Genomic DNA, 15,849 nt, shown 5'->3' with positions numbered 1-15,849 from the left:
CTAGTTCCGGACTCTGGGGTGGACAGACTTTCACCCGGAGCGGGCTCATCTTCAGAGCTGCTCTCTTGGGCAGAGGCCTCCAACCTGACTGATGTGTGGAGGTGGCATAACCCTTCTCAGCGTGCCTATACATGTCACTCAGCCACACACAAAACCCTCTCACGTATAGACCTTGCCTATGCTGGGGGGTCTGTCCTCTCCAGAGTCCGGGACATCTCTATTCTCCCCCGTGGCATATCTGATCACGCTAGCCTTGAAGCTGTGTGTTTCCAATGCACCGGGGGAGAGTCTGTGGAGACTGTCCAGGTTTTGGTTGTCAGACTTAATGTTTTCGGAGCCATATAGATCTGAGGCGATACATTATTGGCGGGACCTAGAACACTCTGTACCCTTGACCACATCCTAGGACTCATTTAAGGCCTTCATTAGAGGCAGCCTGCAATCATACATCCATAGGACCCAGAGGGATCTGAGGGAGGACACCCTGAGAGTTGAGGAAAAAGTGGGGGCACTCAAAGTGGAGTACTCCACGACCAGGACCCCCAGGGTATACTCAGACTTTCAGGCAGCATTGAAGGATTTTCTCCTGCTCCAAACATTGGCCACTAAAACTAAATTCCTGCATCAGTCCCAAAGAATATTTGAGCATGTGGAGAAGACGGGTAGTATGTTGGCATGTAATAAACAAAAAGGGAAAAAAGGAAATGATATGCGCCCTTCAACCTTCTTCCAGCCCACTGCGCCAATCAATATACAAACACATAGCGCTACTATTTTGTTCATTCAGAATTTTTCACAAGTATGTTGGCATGGCTAGCAAGGAAAAGCTCCTCTTCGGTGACTATCTTGGCTATATGCGACTCAGATGAGATGGCTTTGACCGACCCCACCGCTATCAATGACAGATTTACATCTTTTTATCAAGAGCTCTATAGCCCCCCGGATGGTATGCATGGATGTGGAGCTAACAGCATACCTTGAGGAGATGAAGCTCCCTTGCCTGACATCCACGTACAGGGAAGCATTAGATGGCCCTATCACGCTAGAGGAGCTTCAGCAGGCGGTGGCCTCCCTGCAAGATAGCAAAACACCAGGCCCAGATGGCATCCCTGCCAAATTCTTTAAAACATATGTGGAAGAATCACTCCCTTAATTTAAACTGTTGCTCCAAAAGGCCATGGAGGAGAACTCTCTCCCCCCAACAATGTCTGAGGCGATTATTGTCGTCATTCTAAAACCTGGTTAGGCCCCTGAACAGTGTTCCTCGTACCGACCAATTTCTCGCCTCAATGTGGATGCCAAACTGAACACTGTGATCATAGTACTGGTGCATGCAGACCAGTCCGAATTTATGCCAGGCAGGGGAACTGATATTAATATACGACGCCTCCTCACCCATCTCTCCAGGGCAAATGAGGAACGGTCCGGAGGTTGTAGCCTCCTTAGACGCCGAAAAGGCTTTTGACTTGGTTGGGTGGCGCTACCTCTGGGCCTTCCTACCCAAATTTGGGTTTGGCCCCCGAGTTATCGGAAGGATTCAGATGCTGTCCCACAGCCCATATACGCATAAACAATTCGATGTCATCGACTTTCTCCCTTTCCAGGGGCACCAGATAGGGTTGCCCACTTTCCCGTGGTCTGTTTTTGTGCTAGCCATGGAACCCATGGTGGCCCGCATCAGATCTGCCCCCTCAGTAGAGGGAATTGAGGTAGGAATGATTACGGATAAAATATCCCTGTATGCCGTTGACACCCTTCTCTTCCTCAGGGTTGTTTCCTCCCTTCCACATGCGCTTCAAATAGTAGATGTCTTCGGCTCATTTTCAGGCATCAAGGTCAATTGGGGTAAATCACTCCTCTTCTCGCTACACCTAGCGGGTCATCATCCACCAACAATATAAATACCTAGGAGTAAGGGTTGGGACTCCGCTATCCTCATACTATGAGCTAAATCTCCAACCACTACTCAAAAACTTTTTGCAGAAATGTACGGCCTGGAGGGCTCTTCCCCTTTCAACGGTAGGCTGGGTAAACTTGATTAAGATGGTATACTTGCCTAAATTTCTTTACTTCTTTCGTAACTCGCCTTGATTTCCCCTGCCTCATTGTTTGCTAAAAAGTATAATTTCCTCCTTTATCTGGAACGGGAGGCCCCCATGACTTGCCATCTTCACCCTTTACCTCCCCATCACCCAGGGGGGCTTGTTCCTACCAGATTTCCAGGTCTACTTCTGGGCGGCTGTCCTGGTGACGGTTAGATGGTGGTTCTCCCAACCCAGCAGTGACTCTGGGAGCAGCCATAATGGGGTCATACTCCTCTCTTAGTAACATGGTGTTCAGGAGACGAGATCACACCCTGGCATCACGGACTTGATGCGTACAACAATCACGATATGGCACAGGGCTAGGACTTGGCACAGGGCTCCCCTGGAACATTCTCCCCTCACGTCTCCCTCTGGGGTAACCCTAATCTACCACATATGAATACTGTTCCAGATCTGCAGATCTGGGAGAGAAGAGGAATAGTGAAACTAAAACACATTGTTATGGGAGGTAAGCTGAGATCTTTCTCCGATCTCAAGGATGCCTACTCACTACCGAGATGGATGCTGTTCCGATATTAACAGCTTCGCCATGCTTATAGGAAATAGTTCATGACACTTCTCACACTGGAATCAGACTCTGTGGGGTTTACTTACTGCCAGGACAAAACCCCTTACCTCCCTGTATTTCCATTTGTCTATAGCCCCCACAAAGAAATTTGAAAAAACCCTGGACAAATGGAAGATGGACATTCCTGATCTGTTAGAGGACGAATGGGAAACATGTGTATCCTCTGTTGTTACCAATATGATCTCGGCTAGAGACAGATTTATTCAGGTCAAATTCCTCCACAGAGCCTACTACCCCCTGAAACGGTTGACAATTATTAATCCTAGCACCCCAGTGGCCTGTCCCAGATGTGACCTGAGGGCCGCCTTCTTTATTCCACATGGTCTGGTCCTGTCAGGAATAGTTGGCAGCCTTGACCAGATTACCTCCCTGGATCTGGGAACTAACCCTAAATTGTTGTTGTTAAATGTCTTTAACGCTAGTATACGGGGCAAATACACTAAATTATTCCTAAGTTTCTGCCTGTAGAGAGATATTTCTCCACTGGAAGGATGCTACACCTCCCACGGTGTCCTCATGGTGCTCAGTATTGAACTCTGTGTTAGCAGGTGACAATGATGATCCACGATAATGGACCACTATTATGATCTCCTGAAAGCTATTTGCTGCCTATTTTATGCAAATCCAACTGCTTAGATGAGGTCCCCCGCCCCCCCGCTTTCACTCCTACTCCCCTCTTTCCTCCTTCCCCCCTCCCCCTGGACCTCCTTAAGTAACCTTGCTGGGATGTATTGCTTCCAAACCAGTATCTCATTGTAATGACATATGACAGCTTTTGAACACCTCTCTCCTGTTAATATCAACAAACCGACTATTTTATGACAATCTATACAATATGATATCTGTGATTAACTGTGTATATGCATCGCTTGTACTGTAAAAATTTGAATAAACATTTTTCTTGTGAAAAAAAAAATAAAATTAGCACGGCTTTCTCTTATACACAATATATTATATACATGTGACCCCAAGAGTAATCAAATAGCAAGTAATCAATAATACTGTATATGTGCCGCGATTAAATTTGGCAATTATTGAATAATGTTATTCATTCATTTATAAAACAGGTTTTTTTTTAGCCTGCAAAAATGTGTAAAATTTAAGATGTGTCACTCATACTGAAAAGCGTGGAGACCCCTGCTAAGGCAACCATATACAGTTCCATGAAAAAGTATTCATACCCCATGACATTTTCCACATTTTGTCATGTTACAACCAAAAACTTAAATGTATTTTATCGGCATTTTATGTAATAGACCAACACAAAGTGACACATAATTGTGAAGTAGAAGGAAAATTATAAATGGTCTTTAAATTTTTTTTACAAATAAATATGTGAAAAGAGTTGGGTTGCATTTGTATTCAGATTTTCCTAATGACGCAAGGATCGCGAAATGCATAGAAAATTGACACAGCACGTCTGACACTGGAGCTGTATGTTTTCCAATTGAAACAGCTGAGACGCATGCCGTGGATTGTATCGCTCTCAGTGACAAGCCCGACCACTGCCTCCCCTCAAGCTGCGTGTATACCTGCCAGTTTACACCAAGTTTTTACCCTGTAAGTAATCTTAATAAAAAGACTGTATCACACTATTTCCGTTTTTGTGGCTAATTGTGGTGGAGCCTTTTGAACTTTCCAGATGGCGATTCAGTTCGCATGTGTTGCACTATATAAGTTTCTCACTCACTCATTGGAGAACCTGTATTTGGAATATACAGACATTAATGGAGAGCAGTTTCTGTTGAATTAAACTGGGGATTGATCCTGTTCAGAGAGAGGCCGCAAGAGAGAGGATCCTGTTAAAGAACCCTGTACATGCCTGATGGTCATTTATGGCCGTACACATTCGGTGAGTGCATTTGATTGTTACATCGGGTGAAGCACTTTATGTATGCAAGTTGCACTTTTGAAAGCACGGTGGTTGGAGAACATACTGTAGATTTGGATTACAGCACCTTACACTGCGAATCCCATATCTGCATTCATTTGAACTTTTTTAATTTAATAATATACCGTATGCTTAATTATGGACATTAATTTTACACTTGTTGCACCCGTTTTTATTGCTTTCATTTGTATTCAGCCCCCCTGAGTCAATACTTTGAAGAACCACCTTTCATTGCAATTACAGCTGCAAGTCGTTTTGGGGATGTCTCTACCAGCTTTGCACATCTAGAGAGTGACATTTTTGCCCATTATTCTTTGCAAAATAGCTCAAGCTCTGTCAGATTTGATGGAGAGCATCTGTGAACAGCAATTTTCAAGTCTTGCCACAGATTCTAAATTGGATTTAGGTCTGGACTTTGAGCCATTCTAACACATATATATTCTTTGATCTGGCTCTGGCTGTATGTTTAGGGTCGTTGTCCCGCAGGAAGGTGAACCTCCACCCCAGTCTCAAGTCTTTTGCAGACTCTAAAGCCCTGTACACACGATTGGATATCTGATGGAATCTAATCCGATGGATTTTTTTCATCGGATATCCGATGAAGCTGACTTTAATCAGTCTTGCCTACATGCCATCAGTCAAAAATTTGACCGTGCCAAAACGCGGTGACGCACAACACTACGACGAGCCGAAAAAATGAAGTTCAATGCTTCCGAGCATGCGTCGACTTGATTCTGAGCATGCGTGGATTTTTCTCAGATGGAGTTCCACACAGACGATCTGATTTTTCTATCATTTTTTTATCCATAGGAAAAATTTAAAACATGTTCTATTTTTTTTCACAGATGGAAAAAAGACCGATGGGACCCACACACGATCAGTTTGTCCGATGAAAACAGTCCATCGGTCTGTTTTCATCGGACAAACCGATCGTGTGTACAGGGCTTAACAGGTTTTCTTCTAAGATTGCCCTGTATTTGGCCTCATCCATCTTCCCATCAACCCTGACCAGCTTCCCTGTCCCGCTAAAGAAAAGCATCCCCACAACATGCTTCCACCACCATGTTTTACGGTGGGGATAGCATTTTGCTTTTAGCTTAAAAAGTTATATTTTGGTCTTATCTGACCAGAGCACCTTCTTCCACATGTTTGCTGTGTCCACGACATAGCTTTTTGCAAACTGAAAGCAGGACTTCTTAAGGCTTTCTTCTTGCTACTCTTCCATTAAGCGCAGATTTGTGGAGTGCACAACTAATAGTTGTCCTGTGGACAGATCCTCCCACCTGAGCTGTGGATCTCTGCATCTCCTCCAGAGTTACCATGGGCCTCTTGTCTGCTTCTCCACATATTGCTCTCCTTGCTCGGCCTGTCAGTTTAGGTGGACGGCCATGTCTTGGTGGGTTTGCAGTTGTGTCATACTCTTTTCATTTTCGGATGATAGATTGAACAGTGCTCCATGAGATGTTCAAAGCTTGGGGTATTTTTTTATAACCAAACCCTGCTTTAAACTTCTCCACAACTTTATCCCTGGTGTGTGTGTTCCTTGACCTATGTAAAGCTGTTTGTTAACTAAGGTTCTCTAACAAACATCTGAGGGCTTCATAGAACAGCTGAGATTAAATTACACACAGGTGGGCTCTATTTACTAATAAGGTGACTTCTGAAGGCAATTGATCCCACTAGATTTTAGTTAGGGGTATCAGAGTAAAGGGGTCTGAATATAAATGCATGCCATACTTTTCACATATTTATTTGTAAAAAAAAAATGAAAACCATTTATCATTTTCCTTCCACTTCACAATTCACAATTATGTGGCAGTTTGTGTTGGTCGATCTATCACATAAAATCCCAATAAAATACATTTACATTTTTGGTTGTAACATAAAAAAATGTGGAACATTTCAATGTGGGTATGAATACTTTTTCATGGTACTGTACATGTCCTCTCTGACATTCTCTGTTGGACTTCACAGCCCCCACCCCCCTTAATGTTCCATGCTTAACCCCAAACTTTACAAACTGAGCATCCCATTGCCAAACCCCCAGTTTGTCAGATTCCCAAAAAACAGGGATAGATCTTCAAAACCTGCCACTCACATGCACTTGTAAAAAGCACATGTCACATCTTTTAATATACAAGTGAACTATACCTTGGGCATCCACTGTCTGCTTCATCCAAATGATACATAAAACTGTTTTCCATTGTCGATAATATGCCACCACAATCATCATATAGATTCTATAAAATATAAATGTATTTTGTATTGATGACATAGAACTACGGTAATTATTAAGACTATATATTTAGACCTAAATAGGTATGAAAGCATAAATCAACAGGAAATAGTAAATAGAGGTTAATAGTGTTTTAGTAAAAAATCTGTATGGCCAGTGAGTACATGTACAGTTTAAAGCAGTGGTCTCCAAACTGTGGCTCGGGGGCCAGATGTGGCCCTTTGCTTGCTTTCATCCAGCCTTTGGGGCACTTTTTCATCCACTGATACCAACAGTGGGCAATAATTCCCCCCACTGAAACCAATGAAGGGATCCAATTTCTCCCAATGATGCCAACAATGGGGCCAAATTCCTCCCAATGACATCAATGATGGGGCCCAATGACACCAACAATGGGGCCCAATTTCTCCCAATGAAACCAACAATGGGGCCCAATGACACCAAAGATGGGGCTCAATGACATCAAAGATGGGGCATTGTTTTTTCACACTGAGATCGGGACATTTTCTATGCCCAATGGCAACAGTCTGGCCCCCCTAATGCCTGAAGGACCATATTGTTCGCTGTTCGGCTCAATGTTCGACTCAAACATCGGACTCATCCCTAGCTTTGACGGGCTTAAAGGGGTTGTAAAGGTAAAAAAAAAAAAAAAAATCCCTAAATAGCTTCCTTTACCTTAGTGCTGTCCTCCTTCACTTACCTCATCCTTCGATTTTGCTTTTAAATGTCATTATTTCTTCTGAGAAATCCTCACTTCCTGTTCTTCTGTCTGTAACTACACACAGTAATGCAAGGCTTTCTCCCTGGTGTGGAGATAGCCTCTTGAGGGGGAGGGGGCGAGCAGGAGGGTCAGGATGCTCTCTAATTTGCAGATAGAGAAAGGAGCTGTGTGTTATTAGGCATCCTGACACTCCTGCTCGTCCCCTCAAGAGGCTTTCTCCACACCAGGGAGAAAGCCTTGCATTACTGTGTGTAGTTACAGACAGAAGAACAGGAAGTGAGGATTTCTCAGAAGAAATAAGGACATTTAAAAGCAAAATCGAAGGATGAGGCAAGTGAAGGACTGCACTAAGGTAAAGGAAGCTATTTAGGGATTTTTTTTTCACCTTTACAACCCCTTTAAATATATTTGCATTGAAGTGCAGTTGGTTTGAGGGACCAAATACTGAGAGCAGAGGTACTGCTGAAGAGAGAGCAAAGTAGCTTGGTGTTTTGTTACCTGTTTATGTTGTGTGCAACCAAAACACCCGCATGAGCAAGTTTGTGTATCTGTTTTAATAAAATTGGGTTACCAGTAGGGTTGTCCCGATACCGATACCAGTATCGGTATCGGGACCGATATCGAGTATTAGCGGGAGTACTCGTACTCCCGCTAATACCCCCGATACTAAAATAGAATACTTCCCCCCCCGCCGCCGCCGAAACCGCCGCCGCCGCTACAACGTTAATCACCGCGGCGCGGGGAACATTACAGACAGCTTTCGTTTGAATAGCTGTTTTCCCCGCCGCGCATAGACACTCCCCCTTGGACGGATCTGTCCAATCGCGAGCAAGGGGGAGTGTCTATGCGCAGCGGGAAAAACAGCTGTTCAAACGAACGCTGTCTGTAATGTTCCCAGCCGCGGTGATTAATAGTAGGAATCAGTCCGCCTGAGCCCCGGAAAACAGTGCTGAGGAGTCTCCTATATTACTGTGTAGGGTTCCGTGCAGCCGGTGTCTCTCTCCCTGCCTGCACTGTCTGCCCGAGTTTCTGGTGCTGTGTAAATGTGTGCGGGGACACATTGCTGGAGTGACTGTGTGCTGTGAGGGGGAGAGACACACCACTGCCTTCTCCGTGCAGAGACACAGCCTCGGGCTCTTCCCCTCTCCCCTCTGCAAGACGAGCATGTGACCTGTCTGGACAGCACAGCGGGAGGAACAAACACAGAGCCTGCTGTGCGAGATAAGGGGTCACCGACAGCTGGGTGAGTGCAGATATGAGGGTCTTTATCTTCCTGCAGATCAGTCCACAGCTCTCCAGTGGTGGGACTTGTCATGCTGCTCTTTCCAGGGACATGGCTGCTGATTGAAGAACAGTCTAGTTCTCCCTGCAGTCCCATCCTGGCATAATCACTTCACTGTCCAGAGCTCTGTAATCTTTATCTAATATATTCTTTCTTCTGTGGATTGCTTTTATTTTTATTTTTTTGGCAATTAAATGTCCTCTGGTCTACTAACATTGTTCACTGCCCCACTGACACCCTCCACTGCCCTACTGACACCGTCCACTGCCCTACTGACACCGTCCACTGCCCCACTGACACCGTCCACTGCCCCACTGACACCCTCCACTGCCCCACTGACACCCTCCACTGCCCCACTGACACCGTCCACTGCCCCACTGACACCGTCCACTGCCCCACTGACACCGTCCACTGCCCCACTGACACCGTCCACTGCCACCGTCCACTGCCCTACTGACACCATCCACTGCCCTACTAACACCATTAACTGCCCCACTGACTGTGTCCACTTTTAAGATAAGCTAGGTTCATATTTTAACTGTGACATTTATTTTATTAATCTAATCATATTTTATGGGCACACCATGCCCCTTTAAGTCCACCACCCTCTCCACTGTTAACACAATTTGGCCACAGCCACTGTTCACTGCAGCTCGCTATGCGCGCCTCCTTACTACTCTCCTCGGGTGACTCAAAGTTGTCCCAGGGGATATACAGGGGACAATGGCTGGATATACAGGGGACAATGGCTGGATATACAGGGGACAATGGCTGGATATACAGGGGACAATGGCTGTTATACAGGGGACAATGGCTGTTATACAGGGGACAATGGCTGTTATACAGGGGACAATGGCTGTTATACAGGGGACATTGGCTGTTATACAGGGGACATTGGCTGTTATACAGGGGACAATGGCTGTTATACAGGGGACATTGGCTGTTATACAGGGGACATTGGCTGTTATACAGGGGACAATGGCTGTTATACAGGGGACATTGGCTGTTATACAGGGGACATTGGCTGTTATACAGGGGACAATGGCTGTTATACGGGGGACATGGCTGTTATACAGGGGACATGGCTGCATTTGGGGACACATTTAAAAAAAAGTATCGGTATTCGGTATCGGCGAGTACATAAAAAAAAGTGTCGGTACTTGTACTCAGTCCTAAAAAAGTGGTATCGGGACAACCCTAGTTACCAGGCCCCTAAAACACAGTTTGGACTGGCACAGACTTCACTGAAAAATACACCTACCACTGAGCTAACCAACCCCTCACAGTTGTTAGACAGGGTCAATTTGGTTGTTTTTTTGCAAGCTAGCTGGTAAGTGTGCTGGGAAATTGTTGTTTGTGATAAGGAAGTTTAGTGCAGCAAATAAAAGACATATCACGCTGACTGCCCTTGGCAATCGAAAGATTTCCAGTGGCACCATCAGCTCATATCTGGCAGTGGGAAATTCATCTACAGTTCAGAAATGACTGGGCAGAAATAGTCCTTATGGAAGACTTGTTGCTAAAAAAAAACTACTTCTGATGTAAAAACAAGACTAATTGACTTGCCTATGAAGAAAACACAAAACCTGTTGTGCAGAAAAATGGCAGCAGGTGCTTTGGACTTAAGGCAAATTTAAAATATTTGGCATCAACAGAAGAAAGCTTGTTTGTCAAAGGCCCAAAGAGTGGTGAAGTATGAGTATCTGCAGGCAACAGTGAAGCCTTGTGAAAATTCCTTGCAAGTTTGGGGCTGCATTTCTGCAGAGTTGTTGTGGAATTTGGAGATTTGGACAGAATCATTGCTTTCTTCAATACTGATTTGTACAAATACTTATCCATCATTAATTTTGCAGCAAGGAAATTACACCAAATATAGAGCCAGTCATAAAGAACTACGGGCCTGATCCACAAAAATCCGGCGTAACTTAATTTTTCCCGTTTAAGTTACACCGCCGCAAAATCTCTACCTAAGTGCCCGATCCACAAAGCACTTACCTAGAAATTTTGAGCGGTGTAACTTAAATCCGTCCGGTGCAAGGCGTTCCTAATCTAATGAGGCGAGTCCCATTTAAATTAGGCGCGCTCCCGCGCCGGACGTACTGCGCATGCTCCCGATGTTATTTTCCCGACGTGCTTTGCGCAGTTTTACGTTGCGCCGGGTTTTGAGAATCGCGACGGGTGTAAAAAAAAAAAAAGAGTTGCGGCGGGAATTTTTTTATTTTTTTTAAAAAAATGACAGCGACGCGGGATAGAAGGGTATACTTTTACAAGGTGTAAACAGTTTACACCTTGTAAAAGCAGCCCTAATTTTGCGACGGCAAACTAATACTTACAGAGAAAAAACGAAGCGTAAAAGCTTCGTGGATCTCCGTAAGTGCTAATTTGCATACCCGACGCTGGATTTCGACGAGAAATGCCCCCAGCGGCGGCTGCGGTACTGCATCCTAAGATCCGACAGTGTAAGTCCCTTACACATGTCGGATCTTCTGCCTATCTATGAGAAACTGATTCTGTGGATCAGTTCCATAGATATCTACTGATACGCCGTCGTATCCCTGTTTCTATCTATGGAACTGATCCACAGAATCAGTTTCTCATAGATAGGCAGAAGATCCGACATGTGTAAGGGACTTACACTGTCGGATCTTAGGATGCAGTACCGCAGCCGCCGCTGGGGGCATTTCTCGTCGAAATCCAGCGTCGGGTATGCAAATTAGCACTTACGGAGATCCACGCTTCGTTTTTTCTCCGTAAGTATTAGTTTGCCGTCGCAAAATTAGGGCTGCTTTTACAAGGTGTAAACTGTTTACACCTTGTAAAAGTATACCCTTCTATCCCGCGTCGCTGTCATTTTTTTTTTAAAACATTTTTTTCCCGCCGCAACTCTTTTTTACGCCCGTCGCGATTCTCAAAACCCAGCGCAACGTAAAACCGCGCAAAGCACGTCGGGAAAATAACGTCGGGATCATGCGCAGTACGTCCGGGAGCGCGCCTAATTTAAAAATGGGACTCGCCCCATTAGATTAGGAACGCCTTGCGCCGGACGGATTTAAGTTACACCGCTCAAAATTTCTAGGTAAGTGCTTTGTGGATCGGGCACTTGGGTAGAGATTTTGCTGCGGTGTAACTTAAACGGGAAAAATTAAGTTACGCCGGGTTTTTGTGGATCAGGCCCTATGTTCATTGAAAAGTTATGGAATAGATGGTCTAGCTTCCACAGAGACCCGATTTTAACATCATTAAGTCTGTCTGGGATTACATGAAGATTCTGAGGCAACAGAGACAGCCTAAATCCATGGAAGAATGTTGATGTTTGGAACAATTTACCTGCTGAGTTCCTTAACTACCTGTTGACCGCAATACGTATATATATACATTGCAGTTTGCAAGTGGTTTACTGGGATCAGCCATAACCCCAGTATTTTTTGTTGTTCAGTCTTTTATTTGAAAGTATTCTGAGCGGCTCATGAACCGCTGGCATGCTTTCAGAAGCTCCCTGGTATCTCCCTGGTATCTTACCGTTTCTGCCGGCTCGCCCGAGAAACAATCCGACGGTGCCACTGGCTGGACACACAGGCGATCAAAGAGTAGATCCACTTTGATCACCTCTTTGGCCTTGGAGGACCGAAACAATGTCATGACGCCACTTTTGGTCCAGGGCAAAAGTAAAAAAAAAAATGTTTTAAAGCGAAAGATTAAACATTTATTTTTCATATTTTGCTTTAACCACTTAAGGACCGCCTAACGACGATATACGTCGGCAGAATGGCACCTGTACGTGATTGTATAAAGCCCAGCGGTGGGTCGCAGGCGCGCGCCCCGGTCCGAAGCTCCATGACCTCGGCCGCGGGACTCGCGGACCCGATCGCCGCTACAGTCCCGCGATCGGTCCCCGGAGCTGAAGAACGGGGAGAGCCGCGTGTAAACACTGCTTCCCCGTTCTTCACTGTGGCGCTGTCATCGATTGTGTGTTCCCTACAGCCACACCCCCCTACAGTTGTAAACACACTTCAGGGAACACATAACCCCTTCAGCGCCCCCTTGTGGTTAACTCCCAAACTACAACTGTCATTTTCACAATAAACAATGGCCCAGATTCAGGTAGATCCGCGCAATATTTGCGTGGGCAAAGGGCAACGATTTTTGCTCTGCGCCCACGCAAATATTTCGATTTGCCCGCGATTCACGGAGCAGTAGCTCCGTAAATTGTGCGGGCGCTATGCTAATTAGCCCGGCGTAAGGGCGCCTAATGTAAATGATCCCGCCGGGGGCGGGAATCATTTAAATTAGGCGCGCTCCCGCGCCGAGCGAACAGCGCATGCTCCGTCGGGAAACTTTCCCGACGTGCATTGCGGCAAATGACGTCGCAAGGACGTCATTTGCTTCTAAGTGAACGTGAATGGCGTCCAGCGCCATTCACGAATCACTTACGTAAACGACGTGAAATTTAAATTTCACGAGCGGGAAGGGCGGCTATACTTTAGCATTGGCTGCCCCTGCTATTAGCAGGAGCAACCTTGCGCTAAAGTCGCCGTACGGAAACTCCGTACCTTGCGTGCGCAGGGCCCGCGCAACTTTTGTGAATCGGTGGTAGTATGCAATTTGCATACTATACGCCGATCACAATGGCCGCGCCCCCTAGCGGCCAACGCAAGAATGCAGCCTGAGATATGAAGGCATAAGGAGGCTTATGTCTGTCATATCCTAGGCTGCAGTCCGCGTAGCGATGTTCCTGAATCAGGGGCATTCGCTACGCGGGAGAAAAACAGCTATTGCGCCGCGCAACCTATGGTTGCGCGGGCGCAATACCTTTTTGAATCTGGGCCAATGCATTTTAAATGCATTTTTTGCTGTGAAAATGACAATGGTCCCAAAAATGTGTCAAAATTGTCCGAAGTGTCCGGCATAATGTCTTAGTCACGAAAAAAATCGCTGATCGCCGCCATTAGGAGTAAAAAAAAAAAAAAATGCAATAAAACTATCCCCTATTTTGTAAACGCTATAAATTTTGCGCAAACCAAACGATAAACACTTATTGCCAATCGATAAATGCTTTTTTACCAAAAATAGGTAGAAAAATACGGCCTAAACTGAGGAAAAATTTTTTTTATATATATATTTTTGGGGGATATTTATTATAGCAAAAAAGTAAAAAATCGTTTTTTTTTCAAAATTGTCGCTCTGTTTTTTTTTTATAGCGCAAAAAATAAAAATCGCAGAGGTGATCAAATACCACCAAAAGAAAGCTCTATTTGTGGGGGAAAAAGGACGCCAATTTTGTTTGGGTCTTAAGTGGTTAAAAAGGTAAAGAAGAGATTTGAGAGGTTTTTGATACATACACATATATGTTGAGATTAAATTGAAATTAACTTGAATACCTTTTACTTAGTCTGAATACATGCCACATTAGTCCCATTAGGTAACCACTTTTTAGGGTGGGGTCTTTTTCCCCCCTATTGCTTGTGCATGTTTACATTCCTTGTAATAGGAATACAATTGATTTAAAAAAAGGGTTGATGTAAAAATAATAAATAAGAAAAAAATAAACCGCCCCTATCCCTCCGTGCTCACGAGTAGAAGCGAAAGCACACGTAGGTCAGGCATTCATATGTAAATAGTGTTCGTATGTGAGGTATCGCCACGAACGTTAGAGTGAGAGCAATAATTCTAACGCTAGATCTCTTCTATAGCTCTAAACAGGTAACCTGTAAAGGTGTTTAAAACTATGCCTATGGAGGTTTTTAAGTACTGTAGTTTGTCGCCATTCCACGAGCATGCACAGTTTTAAAATGTGTCATTTTCGGTATCCATTTACTCAGCTTAACATCATCTTTTTATATTATACAAAAAAATTGGGGTAAATATTGTGTTTTTTTTTCCTTTAATTCATTTAAAAGTGTTTTAAAAAAACACTGTGCAATTAAAATGTGACATAAAAAACTGCAACGCTACCCATTTTGTTCCCTAGGGTCTGTGCGAAAAATATATATATAATGTTTGGGTGTTAGGAATTTTCCACCAATAAAATACTGATTTAGGCCTGGTTCATACCTATGCTTTTTTTTGTGCATTTTCAGTTTTGCAGAAACACACTACAGTGCATTTAACATGGCTTCCTATGGGTCATCATCACATCTGTGCATTTTATGGAAAGGGCCAGGGACTTTTTTCAGTTTTTTTGGTTCCATAGACTTCAATGTATCAAAAACGTGTATTGAAAAATGCAAAATGCACCTGGAATATGCAAACTGCAATCTGCATAGGTGTGAATCAGGCCCTAAACTTGTAAACAAAAAGTGCCAGAAAAGGCTTGGTCTTCAAGTGGTTAAAAATGTTATTAATGTGTTTAAGGCAACAGGTGGGCACACCAAATATTGATTTGATACAGTAGCAGAAGGAAGAAATCCCAATAGTAACAGTTTTATTTGATATTTGTGCAGGAATCATAAACTCTTGAAACATCTACCTGTATCTTATTGGAATTACAGGGCTTGTGACAAATATGTTAATGTTAATCTGTGACATGCTCCTTGGCAGGATGTCATGGTTGTTATGAATATATACTTTTGGAATGTTTTACATCTTGCATGTAAAATAATTGTAGAATTCTGGTTCTAGCAGGTAAGACTTTGCACCTTCCTCTATAGCAGGCAAACTGAAGATATAAAAAGGAATAAATGAACTCACCTTGATGGAATTCTATGTTCTGCAGTAAAGTAATTCTGTGATCTTTCCCCCACATATATTATACTGCACTAGTACAAGCATTATAAAGTGCAATGTTATGTTTGTCTGTCTTACAGAATCTGTCTCTAGGAGAAACGCCCCACCCACCTACGTGAGAAGATTAAAGAAAACTCAGCTTTTATCTTGCACAATTAAACACTGAAGAGGGTGAGCGATTACAGAAGCAAGGATGTAAATATTTGCCTACTGACAACATGTTTTTTTTTTTTTACATGGAAACTGAGTCAATAAGAATAAAGGAATTACCATAGCAACACATTCTTTGGATGCTTTGCTGCTGTGTGCAGGCACCATAACCA

General features: G+C 44.1%; 1 protein-coding gene across 3 annotated transcripts in view; it reads right to left on the bottom strand.

The window, feature by feature from the left end:
- Positions 1-15,632, bottom strand: part of LOC120914988 (putative ciliary rootlet coiled-coil protein 2) — an 89,839-nt gene extending 74,207 nt beyond the window's left edge. Inside the window, exons 1-2 of one of the 3 annotated variants that reach the window (XM_040325350.1) lie at positions 15,491-15,632; positions 6,716-6,804 (exon numbers count right to left, since the gene is read on the bottom strand). In XM_040325350.1, the coding sequence (XP_040181284.1) occupies positions 6,716-6,768 (53 nt within the window). In that variant the 5' untranslated portion in view covers positions 6,769-6,804; positions 15,491-15,632. The remainder of the gene's footprint in view (positions 1-6,715; positions 6,805-15,490) is intronic. The other 2 variants (XM_040325349.1, XM_040325348.1) reach the window with 2 other exon arrangements.
- Between the last annotated feature and the right edge of the window lie 217 nt (positions 15,633-15,849).

Source organism: Rana temporaria, chromosome 1 (genome assembly GCF_905171775.1).
Source record: "Rana temporaria chromosome 1, aRanTem1.1, whole genome shotgun sequence".
Taxonomy (NCBI): Eukaryota; Metazoa; Chordata; class Amphibia; order Anura; family Ranidae; genus Rana; species Rana temporaria.
The sequence above is the reverse complement of the archived record's forward strand: the minus strand, read 5'-3'. Positions and strand labels throughout refer to the sequence as shown.